This window comes from Nicotiana tomentosiformis, chromosome 6, assembly GCF_000390325.3.
Source record: "Nicotiana tomentosiformis chromosome 6, ASM39032v3, whole genome shotgun sequence".
NCBI lineage: Eukaryota > Viridiplantae > Streptophyta > Magnoliopsida > Solanales > Solanaceae > Nicotiana > Nicotiana tomentosiformis.
The window spans coordinates 30,147,312-30,164,230 of record NC_090817.1 but is presented as its reverse complement, the minus strand read 5'-3'; the positions used below and the strand labels follow the sequence as shown (position 1 = coordinate 30,164,230).

Below are 16,919 nucleotides of genomic sequence, written 5' to 3'. Positions count from 1 at the left end.
GTATTTCACACAAATACCAAATATTATTCCAGTTGTTGCAGAACACTTTGACAACACATAGCAACATTTGGATAAAACACTTCATGAAGAAACTAACTCACAAATATCTGACACAAATGAACCACAAGAAATGCCATTAAGAAAATCTCAAAGAGTTAGAAAATCGACTATTTCAGATGATTACGTGGTTTATTTGCAAGAGTCAGATTTTGACATTGGTCTTAATAAAAATCCGGTTTCATATTCACAAGCCATAGAAAGTAATGAGTCTGACAAATGGATTGATGTCATGAATGAAGAGTTAAAATACATTGAATGCAATGACGTCTGGGATCTCGTTGAATTGCCAGAAAGTTCTAAAAGAATCGGGTGTAGATGGGTCTTTAAGACCAAACGCGATTCAAATGGCAATATTGAATGATATAAAGCCAGACTTGTTGGCAAGGGTTATACTCAGAAAGGAGGCATTGATTATAAAGAAACTTTTTCACCGGTCTCAAAGAAAGGCTCGTTAAGAATTATTATGGCTTTGGTGGCTCATTATGATTTAGAGTTACACCAAATGGATGTGAAAACTACCTTTATTAATGGAGACCTCGAGGAGGAAGTTTATATGGATCAACCAGAGGGTATCGAAACTAAAGGAAAAAGGTCAAATGGTGTATAAACTGAAGAAGTCAATATATGGACTCAAACAAGACTCACGACAATGGTATATAAAGTTTAATGATACCATAATTTTTTTTGAATTTGTAGAAAATACCGTTGATCAGTGTATATACCAAAAGATCAATGGGAGCAAGTTTATATTTTTGGTCCTATATGTTGACGATATTCTACTTGCTGCTAATGATTTAGGCACATTACATGAGACTAAAGATTTTCTCTCGAAAAATTTTGAAATGAAAGATATGGGTGAGGCATCCTATGTGATAGGAATAGAAATATTTCATGATATATCATAAGGATTATTGGGATTATCTCATAAAGGCTATATTGAAAGAGTTCTAGAGAGATTTAATTTGAACAATTATTCAGTAGGAATTGTTCCAATTCAAAAAGGGGGCAAATTTAGTCTCATGCAATGCCCTAAGAATAATGTAGAACGAAAAGAAATGGAATAAATTCCTTACTATTCTATTGTTTGTAGTCTGATGTATACTCAGACTTGCACAAGACCGGATATTAGTTTCGCGGTCGAAATGCTAGGAAGATATCAGAGTAACCCAGGAATTGATCACTGGAAAGATGCAAAGAAAGTCTTGAGGTACCTGAAAGGAACGAAGGATTACATGCTCATGTACATGAGATCCAAGAATTTAGAAGTTGTTGGATACTCGGATTCAGATTTCGCTGGATGTATTGATACTAGAAAGTCCACGTTTGGTTATTTGTTCCAATTAGCCGAATGAGCAATACCATGGAAGAGTGCCAAACAGTCTGCCATTGCTACATCCACGATGGAAACAGAATTTGTGGCATGTTTTGAAGCCATTATTCATGCATTATGGCTACGAAACTTTATTTCAAGACTTGGGGTTGTCGACACCATTACCAAGCCGCTGAAAATTTATTGTGATAATTGTGCAACAATATTCTTCTCCAAGAACGATAAGTACTCCATATGTGCCAAACATATGGAATTAAAGTACTTTACCGTCAAGGAGGAAGTTCAGAAACAAAGAATGTCACTTGAGCATATTAGAACTGATCTCATAATTGTAGATCTGTTAACGAAAGGTTTACAACCAAAGATATTTAAAGAACATGTACATAGAATGGGCCTTGGCTGTATTTATGATTGATGTATTTATGATGTTTTGACACTGTGAGCTCATTTATGTGTTTATGATATACATTAACAATTTTTCGTTTCTCATAATGGTGTACACATTATTGTTTTGAAATATTACAGGATAAGTCTCAATCAGACATTATTGTGGATAATAATATTTTATAGTTTATGGACCTGGTACGATGAATTACTAATATTGTAGTATATGGAAGGGAGTATGTAGACAGAATATGTATGACCTCCATAACTCACATTTAGTAGTTTTATCGTATTATGGTATCTATGTTGGACATTATAGAAGATATTTGTTTATGCGCAACTAATATTTATATGATTAAATATTAATGTTATGTGATTATTGGGCCAAGTGGGAGAATGTAAGATTTTCCTACGTATATGGGTGGCCCAATAGGTTTAAGGCCAGTAATTAATATTTAATTACTGAGCAAATCTCATCTGTTCGATCGGTTACTTGATGGACGTACCAGATTAAGTCAATTACTCTATAAATTGGTCCTCTCCCTACCCATTAAGGTTACCACCTATTCTATTCTTCTTTCCCATCACTAAAGGCGGCGATAACGTAAAGTTATGGCAAGGGGCGAGAAACCAATTTCAATTAACACTTCCGCTTCAGGTATGTTTTCTATAATGATTATATGTAAGATTATTATATTTAAGATTATGGTATGCATTAAAGTTTATGCTTACATGTAGACATTTGAAACTCTTGAATTTTTACCCCTAGGGATATTAATGTAAAGCTGTAAATAGGGGGTGGAGGGAGAGGTAGGTGCTGGAAGCTATAGGAAGCTGAGATTGTTCAGCTTTCTCTTTTTGAATTTTGTTTTGTTTGTATATCTTTTTTCCCTGATAAATAAAATGCATAATTACCAAAAAAAAATATACTCTATTTTGTATTCAATAAAATCTATAACAATTTTTTCCAATGAAAAAACGAGAATTAAAGTTTAATTAATTTTTACATATAAAATACGTAAACATTTTTGAAACAGGATAAGAAGGAAAAACAAATCCTAAACAAATTAGTATGGATATTGGAATATGATTATTGGAGGGGAGCCTTGGCGTAAGTAGTAAAGTTGTTGCCATGTGACCAGAAGATCACGGGTTCGAGCCGTGAAAATAGTCTCTTGTAAAAATGTAGGGTAAGACTGCGCACAATAGACCCTTGTGATCCGACTTTTTCTCGAACCCCGCACATAACAGGAACTTAGCACATCAGACTGTTTTTTTTTTAATTGAAATATGATTATTCTTTGTTTTTTTTCCCTTTAATATTCTTAGGATAAGAATCCATCCCCAGGCCTATTGACAAAGAGAAAACCATGTGCGCCCTTGCTCCCCCAGTCCTGTCCTTAAAGGCTTAAACAAAGAAAGAGAGTTGAGGACAAAGATATACAATTTGCCGCCGCCCATTCTTTAACATTTTCTCTTAGCACGTTCAATGTACATACCCCCCACTGGTCATTGAAAATTGAAAACCAGGGGACAGGTGCCTCTAACCGCCTTTTTCCCATATTACAATTTCCTACGGCTTTCCTTTTCATTCTCCTATATAAGAAAGTGCCACTAACACTTCATTTTCATCCAAAATCACAAGCGACTTAGAAATCAGACACGAAACTTTTTCAAGATTCAAGAAGCAGCAGCAGCAAAATGAGTTCGTCAAGAAGAGCTTGGATAGTGGCAACAAGCATTGGAGCAGTGGAGGCATTAAAAGATCAAGGTTTTGCAAGATGGAATTATACAATGAGGTTGCTACATCAACATGCCAAGGCTAATCTCATGAGGCCTTATTCTCGTCAAGTTAAGAGACTCTCTGGTGGACAATCTTCGAAACTTGTGTCAAATAAAATGATGAGGGAGCAGAAATTGAAACAATCTGAAGAGTCTTTGAGAAATGTCATGTACTTGAGCTGTTGGGGGCCTAATTCGTAATGTCGATCTCAGTTCCCCATTATCTGTATATATTGATGATGATCACGATAAATCAACTGAATGTTGTTGCCTTTTAGTTTCTCCATTAATTATTATCCTAATTAATCTCTCATTATCTCTATTGAGAAACTAAAAGTGGAAAGATGGAAAATACAAACTTCCACTTACAACCAATCACCTAACTTTAGAGCTTGGGTACAATGTGGAATACTCATAACTAGACCAAAAGTCAGATTGTTGAGATCAAAATTGGCACAGCCTATACTATATATATTACCTATTACGACACTCATTTAGCGAACGAATAATTATCGAAATCCTCGTATTTCCGGATAGCATATGTAAAGAGATCTGCCAACCAAATAATTAGTAAACCTTAATTAGTATACCTTAGAGAATTTCAACGACTGATAAAACTTTTGGCCAGTAAAATATTAGGCCACATGGGATGATATTCGTAGAGGAGAGGTGTTTTTTGCATCAATTCTATAACGTCAGGTATAATATTGGATTGAAAGTATAATAGAAGACATAAATAATTCTTTTTGCATAGTAAATAATATGTATTTATAATTCTTTTTTTTATATTTATTGATATTTTTTAGTATTTAAAATTACATATTTAAAAAGTTTTATAATCACACAAATGTTATGACATTTCAAAAATTTTATAGCCACATAAATGTTACTCCTATAACATATCTTAGATAATAAATTTTAAAAATCTTTTTTTTAAAACTAAATGTGAATTTAAGATTTGTACAAGAAATACTTTAACACTTTTAAAAATTGTAATATTAAATTAGTTAAATTCTTTAAATCCATGTCTTTGTAAAATTGGCCCCACAAATTTTGGATTTTGCTGGGAGGTTTCCTTCAGATCTCATTTGGAAGAAAAGTGAACAAAGGATTTTTTCCGTTCTTTTATTACTACTGATATAATACCACTGTTTCTGACCTTAAAAGTCTTCTAAAACCAACCTAAAGCTCCCACATAAACGACGACATTAATTCCCCTAATTTTTATGGTCTGAAATTGTAATATTATCATCAGAAATCCACTACGCTCCGGCCATGGCTACCGCCGACCGCCATAAGCAACAACCCTCCGACGGGTGGCTCTGCCCCTTCACTAAATCAATATTTCCGGCTTGGCTTAGGCGTAGGCTCCGTCTTGATCCTGCTAGCAAACTCTACTTTCCTTGTGAGTAGACTTTATTTACTTACATGTTTACTACTTCTTCTCGTTATTCCATTTTTAGGTCGTTTTATATGAAGAGATGATACTACCTCTGTTTCAATTTATGTGAAGTTGTTTCATTAGACGTGAATAAAAAAAACTTTTGAAACTTGCGGCAAGTCATAGAAATTTGTATCCCTATACATCATTTAATTAACGGTAATTAAAAGTTTAAACCTTAATTATTTCTGAATATAAATATGTACCATTCTTTAGGAATATACTAAATAGAAAATAGTATCACACAAAATGGGATGAAGGAAAGTATATGATAGTATCATGTGATATGTAGTAAGAGTTGTGATATTTGTAAAGCAAAACGGTTTCGTGCCCATACGTGAAAGGAAGATAATGGTATTTAGTTAAAGTAATTTTTTAGGAGAAGTATTTCCACAATTTAAGGTAATCAAACACTGGAAAAAGAATTTTGGTTTAGCTATGTAATGTTGACAATGACAGAGAATATTGGTTCCTGTTTTTGGTTTTGTGTTCTGAAGATGAACCCGGAAAGCAGGCGAAGAGTGCTGTAAGGATGAAGAACACAAGCAAATCTTATGTTGCATTCAAGGTAAACTACTAATCCCCATTTTTGTTCAGCGCTTTTGTGCTAGTTGATTTTTTTCATCTATATATCCTTGCAACCTTTGAAGCTTTTGGCATTCATAACAAATGCAGTTTTAAAGTTTATACATTTAGTTAAAACGGACATTGAATATGAGGTGTCATTGTTTTGTAATGACTTCACCTTTTCTGGATCCATTTTTTCGCGTGGAAGCTTAGTGATTTATAACTTCTTTTCTTAAGTTCTAAAATTGGTGATGTATCTTGCAAAATTCGATTCAAAGATATTGTATTGTTATCTTCATCATAAATCATTAATTGATATGGATGACACAATATAAGCAGCAGTCTAAGTTTCCACTTCCTTTCGAATTTTAAGTTAAATTTGTTGTTCCTTTTGAATGTTTTAGTTTCAAACTACTGCACCAAAAAGCTGCTACATGCGACCTCCTGGAGGTATTCTTACACCTGGTGAAATCCTGATTGCCACTGGTATTCACTTTTCCTCAGTTTTATTTCAATTAATTTTATATCTCATTTGTTTTCAGTGTACATCCTCCATTTATTTTCTATTATATATCTGGTTGACAGTCTTCAAGTTTATTGAGCTCCCTGAGAACAATGAGAAGCCTATAGTAGATCAAAAGACCAAGGTAAAGTTCAAGATCGTGAGTTTGAAGGTGAAAGAAGGAACTGATTATGTACCTGAGTTGGTAAGTTAATCAAATTACTAGGTGTTGAAAAATGGCAAGTTTCTTTATATTGCATTCCATGACCAGAAAAATGATTCGGTGTCATCCCTATTCATTGGCAAATATGCTTGTGTACTTTGTTCTCGGCGCATGTTACACATTGAACTTGTCACTGACAGAATCCTGTTTATTAGTATCCATGCAATGCAAATTTTCAATCTTGAATTTATGAAAATTTCTAGATGGATTGTTTATATCGTGGACTTAAATGTACTTCGTATTGAGAGTCATTAAGTTTCTTGTTTGTCTTTCTATTCCATGCATCTTCTTTGGATGGAACCCAATCCAATTTGCTCAAATATATTTTAGTAACAATGACTAAGAAAAATAGCTCGCGCAGTCTTCAGTAAGAGAGTTCTGTCAAGTTTAATGACTGAATATTCTACTGGTTGCTGGGCCATATTGACATCTTATTAGATCTTCGTTTCTTTCCATCTACAATTAAACATATTAGTAATTTGTTAAATGAGGGTACAAGCTCTGGATTTGATGCCCTTTTGTTCCGAGACAAATCCGTTTCACAGAGGATCTAAATCTAATATAATTGGTGCTGGCTAAATTCGCATGGCGTGATTGCTTCTTCTTTTCCCTTCACTTATGTAGGAGTTGCTCCACTTGGTTGGGGTTCTAGAAAAACGTTGACTGCTGCAGAGGTTCTTTTCTGTGGGTGACGGCTGAAAGGGTGCTATGTCCGTATCGACTCATTTCCAGAAAAGAAAATGCATTGATGAAATCTCATAGAGATATGTTTATAATCTTAATCTAAATCAGGACATTTCCCTCTCTGCTCTCTACATTCTCGTGTTGTTCTTTGCCCCAGAAAAACGATTATTGACTATGTCTACGATGACAAAACTTCTGACAGATATGCTTGTTGTGAAGTTTCTCTTTATGATAAATTTCTTTGTAATCTATTTTTTTTTTTTTGGGCTAATCTCAAAAGTTTAATCAGCTAAAATCTTAACACTGGCTTTTGTGATAAACAGAGTGCTGATTGTTGAGATTAGAAACTTCTAAAACTTAATGATGTATAGTTGCTTTTGCATGCAACTCCAAAGTGTAAAATTTCCACCTCTTCAACAGTGGCGGAGGCAGGATTAACGCCAAGGGGGTTCAAAATAAAAGAGATTGTGACCCGTGGGAATTTAACTAATGACCTTACAAAAGTTTTGAACCCCTTGACCACTAAGCTATGCTTTTGGGTTGTGTCAAGGGGATTCAAAATATAATATATAGAGATACAAAATAAATTTTACCTTATATGCACAGTGTAATTTTCCGGCAAAGGGGGTTCGGGCGAACCCCCTTCCGCCCCTCTAAATCCGCCCCTGCTCTTCAATTTCCTAAAAGTGAGAAGGATAATAATTTCATACATAATCCATTTCTTTCCAATTTGTTCAGCCATAACTTTTATCATTCTGCATATCTACGATATTTTTTTTCCTTTTATCATCACTCAATACTCCTAGGATAATAGTCTTGGTTCAACCGTATGACTCTTATATTTGACCTGGGTGCCATTCCTGGGAGAAACTTTACAGTGTAAGAGGTAAAACATAGGTGAGGGTCTGTGCTTTGGTTGCCCTTATATCTAATATCTGTTCTGTATCAAAATTATATACGGGGTGTGTGCTTTTGGTTGCCGGTATATCAAATATCTGCTCTGTATCACAGTACTACTGTAGCTTTAGTGGTATAACTTTCATTGGTTATTTTATGCAGTTTGATGAGCAAAATGAGCTTTAGTGGTGTAACCCCCATTGGTTGTTTTATGCAGTTCGATGAACAAAAGGATCAAGTTACTGTTGAGCGTACTCTAAGGGTGGTGTTTTTGGACCCTGAACGCCCTTCTCCAGTAAGAGTTAGACATATTATATTTTGTTGTTGTACATTGTGCAAATGTCCAATCTCCAACCAAAGTAATTTGAATGATTGAAGGCACTGGATAAACTAAAACGTCAGTTGGCCCAAGCTGAGGCTGCAGCAGAAGCTGACAAGAAACCTCCAGTTGACACAGGTCCGAAAGTTGTGGGAGAAGGTTTAATAGTAGATGAATGGGTAAGCATATCTGATGTTTGTGTAAAGACATCATTCTAATTCCTGGCCTACTTCATTCCTCTAACAATGTGTTTTTGCTCACTATGCTTACAGAAGGAGCGGAGGGAGAGATATCTTGCCCGGCAACAGGTTGAGGCAGTGGATTCAGTGTAAAGCAGTAAAGGGTTTTTATGTAAGTTCATCTTTTGCCAGAATAGTAATGTAAAATCAGATCCACACCTTTTATATATACTTGACTTTCTTTGGAAGGATGTTGGAGAAGGGCAATGTAGTTCTTCATGTAAAAGTAGAAAAATGGCTGGAGTGTTACCTTAGTGGTTCTTTGATTTTTTCGAGAAGAAAATATAACAAGTAAATTATAACTTCATGGCCTCTCTGTCCTTTCAGGGTAGGGGTAAGTCTGCGTACATCTTACCCTCCCCATACTCACTCGTGTGAAATTACTGGGTTTGTTGTAACTTCACGAGGTGAGTAAATCCTCATCAATTTTAGCTGCTTAGGAACTGTTGAGAGTGTAAGGTTGGGACAATTGAAGGAAGTTAAGTGGGAGGGGGATGTAACAAGAACATTCAAACTATATTACCACACATATGTTCCACAAGTAAATCTTTTGTTGTTTTTAAAAATCAAAATCATCCTGATTAGGCTTTGGCGAAGTAAGCAAAGCCGTATAAAGCTTGAGTCTGTCCTCCGTTAGTGAAGAACATCGAGATAATGGTCTTCTTGGTCTAATAAACGACAACGAGGTGAGTGTCAACCTGTGTTTATATCTCCTCCAAGCCAATTGAATAGCAACTGCTGCCCAAGTTCTCCATCCTGGAGAATAATATCTAGCACTTCTCTTGACTTTTTCGTCCACAAATGTGTACCGAAAATGTTGTGTTACATACTTTACATCGTCAGCTTCAAGACCAAAGGCTTCAGTGGTTTCAAGAGTCACTAATGATGATGAGGATGGCGGCAGTCGCTCCACGAAGGGTCGTCGAAGGCACCATGAAAGAAGTTCGTCGCCGCTGAAGTTTCCGGGACCTAACATGCAGCAACTTTTTACACCGTCTCGAAGTACTTGACTACTTTGGAGATGGCCTCTCACTATGAATAACATTCTCTGAACTGGATCGCCCTCTCTAGTTATCTATCAGAAAAGCAAATATATCTTAGACGGGGAGATTATGGAGATTTTATATAGAGTAATGCATAAGTAGTAGTGGGTATGAGACATATTTCAACTCCTAGTCCCGTTCTTTATAGTGTATGTATTGCCTAATACAAATGTCTAAATTTTACATGACATTTGGACTTACTGTTTCTCCTTTTGTAAAAATCAGGGATTTCACGCGATCACATATGTTCTCCAGGACCAAATTATCCATATGCTGAAATAGAGGAACCTGAAGTATGTAGAAAAGTTAGTTTGGGCAACATTTATGGACCGATATGGCCCAAAATAGGTCTATCGTGCTATCCGAAAAATACACTCACCAATCAATTCTTGCAAGTAAATGTTACTTTTACTATAAACTTTTATACAATTCAAGTTTATGCATTTATGAGACGAACTTTTTTACACAATATATCATTAAGATTTTAAAAGATCTATCTAGTGATTCATATAATTAAAAAAAGGATAGTCCGGTGCATAAAGCATTCCGCATTTGCAAAGGAGTGTGATATAGCCATATAGGCAACCTACCCTGATACAAGTATTAGTGGCTAATTTCACGACTCGAACTCGTGACCTACAAGGAGACAACTTAACCGTCTAACCTAATGATTGCTGGGATGATAGTCCGTTTATCAATTTCATATATGATTAAAATAGTCGGAAAGTCAAATCGCAAGGCGTAAGAATGGCCTAATCTACCTCATTACTATTCTATTTGACAGAATTCTCCTATTTGTTTAATACTATCCATATACATTGTACTCCGAATTAAAGCAATGAGAAGTTTACCTGTCTGACCAAGTCCAAACAAAGATGGTATTTGATGTCCCTTCTAAGACCCTCAGGAAGGTTATGTATCATCTCGCATTCATCAACTCCACGCGTTGCTGCATATCTTTGCCGTTCATAGTTTCTCACTCTTTGCTTGTAATCCTGTGGCAATCTTCTCCTCCTCATCCACCACTCTACATTTCTCATCTTAAGTTGCATTGCCTGTTTCTTTGATGTCGTTGCATGCAAGAAAACCTGCACATATTTCATGTACCAACATATATATACACAAGACCCTTAATTATAGCATTTTCCTGTGTGTTTAATTAGGAGAGTTAATTAATATTACCTTGATGTTACCAATCAACATGGTGACCAGAAGTAGCCCACTAGTAAGAACGATGATTATGAATACTAATTCTAGCCAATCTGTTGTGCTCTCCAGGTTGCCAAAAGTACTGTAAAATATCCGTATAGACACAATATACTGGATTAATTCACTTCAACTATATTTTACCGAGTAAATTTAGAAAATTATTTTTTGGGATAATTAAAGAAAAAGAAGCTGATTAATTGTATAAGAATACCTGAGAGTCATGAGACCCCAGAAAATGGGAAAGAGTATTTTCTCAAGACGATTTTCATTAGTGACAAGTTGAACAGTCCATTTATAAGCTCCATAGTCAAAACTTTCTTCAGAGGATAGGCACGTCGATCTAGCAAGTTTGGTCTCACCCCATATGAGTCGACTTTTGTGCTTCACCAGACTAGTTGTTCCATAATATATTGACTCTTCGCAGGCCAACATTCTGAGGCCACAACCTTTTGTAATTTCACACTGTTGTTTCAAACATTTCGCAGCCCTTTGGATTCCTAGCAAGTACCAACATGCTCCCACAGCCTGCCCATGTTATATACTACTATAGTTAAGTTCCTTTTCAGCGTATGAATAAGGGGTCGTTTGGTCCAGAACAAGGATATTCCGGGATTATAATCCAGCATCCTATATGTATATGAGATAGATAATACCAAGATTATGGTATAAAAGTTAATTATACCGGTTTTAGTAAATACCAATAATCAAATGACCCCTATTAATGGAGTCTTAATTAGTTTGCTTATATTGATGGTTTAACAAGTATTTATACAATCATGAACTAACTAATGAGATAAATTATAAATAAAATAAATATTACTGATAAACACTAATTTGTACGCTGCTAAACTAGTAATTAGCATATTCTAACAGGTTAAATATATAATACTGAAGTTAACTTATATGCGCAGTTGATTGCTCTTGATAGCACGAATTCATTATTTCCTTTTATACAAATTCTAGTAGGATGCAAGATGAGGAAATTTAAGAAATATGGCCGTTGTACGTAATTCTATTCCGTCTGATAAACATTTGAAAGCATACTATCTAACTTTTAATTATTGGAAATGAAGAAAAGTAGATTCTTTAACCGACTAATCGAGCCCGGTTAGATATCCTTTTCCAACATATATATGGTATGCCAAATTCTCTAATAATTTTGACCTGCTAAAAGATATTGACCTTTGAACTTTCCCTACACAATTAATTATCGGTTATCGAACTAAATTGAAACTTTTAATGGGTTAGGCGGAGTGATATCCGATATAGTCCAGCCCAATGTAGATATAAGAAACGAGAAATAATAACTACTCCCTCCTATCCACAATAAGTGATTTTTTGGATGTTTTCATACAAATTAAGAAATTCACCTTTTAATCTTAATTAACAATGAAATTGACCATATTAACATTTCCTATCTCTTCACATAAACACCCCAAACACATACACCAACATTATTTACTCCAAGGGCAATATAGAAAAATAATAATTAATTCATTCTTGAAATCTGAAAAAATCACTTATTTTGGACCACAAAAAAGACCATATATCATGCCTGACTAAACTTCCTGTTATCTTCAACTCTAAGCAGTAATCTTTCTTTCTCTTCTTTTAATGTCCAATTCTTTTTCTAAAAGAGATTGTCCTCTATCTTGATAAAGGCCTATGAGATTTCACGAGCAGATTGGTGTTAAAGGAGGATGCGATATGACGCTTTAAGAATAAATATTTGTCACTTTTTTCTTTCCGAGAAATTAGTTTATAGAAGTTTGGCCAAAGTCTTAAAATATATATGTTCTTTATCAATTTAATTATGAGCAAAATTATATTGCAGCATATGACTTGTTATTTAACTAATTTTAAAACATGTTAATCTAATTCGATTTAGCGTGAGAATACATCTATCAACAAGCGAGAAATACCATATGAATTATGATTATATATTGAGAGTAACGTTTCAATAAATAATCATAAAGTAATATATATACTAAGTAAGTAGATACTTGCGTCCTGGGAGTGGTGAAAAGAAAAGAAAATAGGTATGTACTTACGTGGGAAGCGACAAAATAGGCGATCAAGTTGAGAGCAATTCCCCACCAAACAGTGCCAAATATGTAGCCGGAGAGACCTTGCATCCGCCGCAATAGGCAAACGGAGTGATAGATTTTGGGCAGGTACTGAAACAGAAACATTATTAACAACACTGTCATCACTGTTGTTATAGATCCTTTCTCCAGTAGATCTGGAATCGCTACCCACATCACTATCTGCAATAAATATATAAAAATCAACAATGAATTACTAATGCCTCCAAAAGTCTACAATCATATAAGCTACTGCATATATATGTTGCTAAAAATTATGGAAATTGAGGCACTGAGAAATCTTCTCACGCATATGACTATCACAAAATCTCTTGACCATCAAAACAATAGGAAATTATTTTTCAAGACAACATACGTTAAAAATAGTGTTTATATATATATATGAAATTTGGTAATTACGATTTCTTTTTCTTTTCCTATTTCTTCGTATTTCTATTTCGTAAGTTAAGGGAGCGAATAGCGAGGGTTGAGGTCAGCTCCTTCTTTTCATAGTTGGGGTGATCATCATGTAGCTATAGCATCCCCTTCCCTTTCCTTAATTTAATAAAGAAACTCAAAAACGAAAACAAAAGGAGCAAATAGTGTCTTCTTATGCGTCCCTTCTCATAACAATGCAATTAATTCATACTAGTGCTTAATTATTTATGCCAAGTGAAATGAAATCAACCTAAAACATCTCTTAGATTTGCTCAAATCAAGAAATGTTCGTCAAGTTTTCCTTTTCTCTTTTAATAAGTATCGACCCTTGTTCCATTTTTAATGACATATTTAAAAAATTCATTTTCTGTCTGTGCGGGCAGTTAGAAAATGGATATGCGGGCATATTACGTTAGGTAAAATCAGAAATAAAGTTATTCGAAACAAGGTGAGTGTGGCCCTGTGGAGGACAAGATGCAGGAGGTAAGACTTACATGGTTCCGACATGTGAAGAAGATAGACACTGATGCTCCGGTGAGGAGGTGTGAGAGGCTGACATTGGAGGGCCAACGGAGAGGTACAGGCAGCTCGAAAAAGTATTGGGGAGAGGTAGGCAAGATATGACATTGCTCCATCTTACTGATGACATGACCATGAATAAGAATGTATGGAGATTGAGAATAAAGGTAAAGGGTTAGATAGCCAAGTGTAGTCCTTGTTTGTAACAGTAATTTTGATACACCACTTAGTGTCTTTTCGTATTCCTAGACTTCTGTTACTGCTTGTTGTTGTCTTTTGTTTCAGTTTTTTGATTGCATTACCTAGTGCTATTTTTGTATTTTCGCTTCGACTGTCAGATCGATTTGCTTGTTATTGCCTTTCCCCTTTCCTTCCTGAGCCGAGGGTCTACCGGAAATAACTCCTCTACCTTCTTAAAAGCAAGGGTAAAAACAAGGGTAAGGTTTGCGCACACTCTACCCTCCCCAGATCCCACTTGTGAGACTACACTAGGTATGTTGTTATTGTTGTTGTTGTTGTTATTATTATTGTTTCTGACTGACAAATTTCTGTGTAAATATTTTTAAAGTTTTGACTCTGCAATAGTGTAAATATTTCTTAAGTTATGTACATTGATAGTGTAAATATTTTTTACAATATTAATGTAGTCTAACTAGAGAGAGTAGATTAGTTGTCATATTTTAAAATATTAGTATAGGTTATATTACTTATCATAAAGATTAACTTGTAATTATCCAAAGTGATATGATTGTGTAAATATCTTTTACACTATCCGGAACTTAAAATCTTAGTGATATGTTTTAATAGAAATTGACATGGCGGGTAGACCACAAAATATTAAGGGTACTTTGGGTATGATACATCTCTTTAGTTTATGAGTCAAATTTTTTATTTTTCTTAAGCTCGATATATAATAAGATGGAGGGAGTACAAAATTAATCTTTCCTCTCAAAATCCTTGCTTTAAAGAGAAGGGAAACAAGAAGAAAAACTAAGCTCCAAATGTATAAAAGGCAAGGAAAGATTAAAAACGGACTCTAAAAAATAGTACTAGTAGTCTAGTAGTACTGTTCTTCATTCAGAAGCTATGGAAGAAAAACAAAAATTCGGAAATATTCGTGATAGATTACTCGTCATTATTATTCTTCTATGCATGATAACGGTAAGTGATTGAAGTCTTGAACTCTTGATCTAAATGGGATCTCAAAATCCGTAAATATATATATGTAATTCTTCTTGTAAACAAATTTGTTTGAGTTCCTCTTTCTGTTGTGAGTAGAAAGAAAAGACACTTGGTTACCTGATCACTTGTTCTTACTGCAACTGCTTAAGGTTATCACTGCATGCATAACAAACAACGGCCATGACATGCATGCCTTTTGTCTTCTTTTACTACAATTTTCATACTAAAATACAAAACATGCATCACCATGTTTATCATACCACAAAATAGAAAAAAAGTTGCATATCATAAATCATCTTGAACTCACCTGCGGCAAAGGAAGGATGACAAATAGATCAAAAAAGAACCCTTTTTTAGCCTTCAAATATCGTAAAGCCACAGAACGTGGAGGATTCTTATCATGAGGACGTAATTTGTTCATTCTGAATTGTAGCCACATGTTCCATAAATGCAAGGCATCAGTCATGCACCGGAGAGCCGTGACCGTGACGGCGAACCACCCGTCGATGAAGAGGCAAATACAATTCTCACTAATAGAAAGAGCATAGAAAAATAGTGGATCCACAAAAAGTCCAGTGGCACATACTAGTAAGAATATTCTGTTCCATTCTTGAACCCAAGGCGCTCTCGGGTCTATAACTTTCCCGGAGAAAAAGCCTGCCAGTCCTCCTCGACCACGACCACGACCACTACAAACTCCGCAATTGTTGTTGTACTCATTAGAATTATTTTCTTCTTTTCCCTCCACTTCTATTTCTTCATCGATGTCTTGCTCCTCATCCTCGTCATCATCATTACTGTCACTGTAATTATGTGATAGTTCAAGTTCAAGATTATGAGTAGCCATTAATTAATTTTTTTTCAAGATTTTTTAATGCTTCTTTTGTTTATGGGTTTGGGAATATGGAGGCTCTATAGAGAAGGGTGATTTATTAGGTGAAAGAATGGAGTGGGGTTGTGTTTTTGGGCAGAGAGGAGATATGAGAATATATGCACTGATTTTTCTTAATGTTAGAGAAGTGATAATTCGAAACAATGACAAGAAGAGGACATAAATTATTGTAGATATGGGGAGAGCTCAAAGCTGACAAAAATGGTAGGAACTTCCTATACTACCCCGCTGTAATATGTCTACAATATCCAAAATGAAATTTAAAAAGTAAAAAGGAGATTCCAAGAATTTGTTGCTATACGTACATTGTAATGAACGAACTCGATCGGTGTTTGAATTTTTTACATTCATTTTTTGCAAAACTCGAAGACTAATTCAGAGATACTGTTTTTTATTCTAACAAAAACCTAAAAACACTTTTTAATAGTAGTACTTTTTACCAACTAAGACTGTTCGATTTCTGATCGGGGACCAAAAAAACTTCAGCTTTTGTAGGCTAATGTATGTAACGTTTCGGGGAAAAGGCAAACTTTGTGGCTTTGTGCAACTTTTGCTTGTCATTTAAAACATCAATGTATTCCTATAACTTTTACTTGTCATCAATTATCTTCCAATAACTCCAATTTTGCCTTCTACAATTCGACAACTAATTGTAACGCGAGAGATGCAAGATTTGACCATTGTTCAAGCTTGTACATAGTCCTCTAGTTAATTTCCCTACGCTCCACTTAAAAAAGAAAAAACACACATGCATACACACGTGATCGCACATTTTGCACTTTTATACAAGGATAGTATGGAAATTTTTTTACATTATCAATTGTTGTAAAACAAATTATTAATAAGTATAGATAGAGTTAAATCAAAGATTCGAACTCTATGGGTTCGAGTTCCGATTTCTACCCCAAATCATTTGATTTACTCGGTTAGAAATCAATTGTTTCTACATATTTAATGTATTTCTTAACATATATATATATATATATATATATATATATATATATATATATAGAATCCGAGTCAAAGTTAAATGGTTCGGATGAATTCATACCTAAATCCGCCCCTGATTATAGATAAAAAAGTATGGTAAACTACTTGTTATACCCTATCAAATTACATTCATA

At 34.7% G+C, this 16,919-nt stretch overlaps 2 protein-coding genes across 3 annotated transcripts; one reads left to right on the top strand and one right to left on the bottom strand.

Moving 5' to 3' along the window:
- Window positions 1-4,662: 4,662 nt before the first annotated feature.
- Window positions 4,663-9,942, top strand: LOC104106718 (vesicle-associated protein 4-1-like). 2 transcript variants are annotated; one of them, XM_009615325.4, is made up of 8 exons: window positions 4,663-4,961; window positions 5,495-5,565; window positions 5,969-6,050; window positions 6,150-6,271; window positions 8,088-8,165; window positions 8,249-8,368; window positions 8,462-8,540; window positions 9,697-9,942. In XM_009615325.4, exons 1-7 carry the CDS (start codon window positions 4,832-4,834, stop codon window positions 8,519-8,521), a joined length of 663 nt encoding a protein of 220 aa, XP_009613620.1. In that variant the 5' UTR covers window positions 4,663-4,831; the 3' UTR covers window positions 8,522-8,540; window positions 9,697-9,942. The 2 variants fall into 2 exon arrangements, with proteins under 2 accessions (XP_009613620.1, XP_009613619.1); XM_009615324.4 differs by lacking the exon at window positions 9,697-9,942 and having other exon boundaries at window positions 4,692-4,961; window positions 8,462-8,735.
- On the bottom strand, window positions 8,926-15,943 carry LOC104106717 (cyclic nucleotide-gated ion channel 4-like). The gene is made up of 7 exons (XM_009615323.4): window positions 15,211-15,943; window positions 12,732-12,947; window positions 10,892-11,205; window positions 10,654-10,762; window positions 10,323-10,559; window positions 9,673-9,759; window positions 8,926-9,503 (listed from the first exon to the last, which is right to left on the bottom strand). Exons 1-7 carry the CDS (start codon window positions 15,748-15,750, stop codon window positions 8,988-8,990), a joined length of 2,019 nt encoding a protein of 672 aa, XP_009613618.1. The 5' UTR covers window positions 15,751-15,943; the 3' UTR covers window positions 8,926-8,987.
- Window positions 15,944-16,919: the final 976 nt, after the last annotated feature.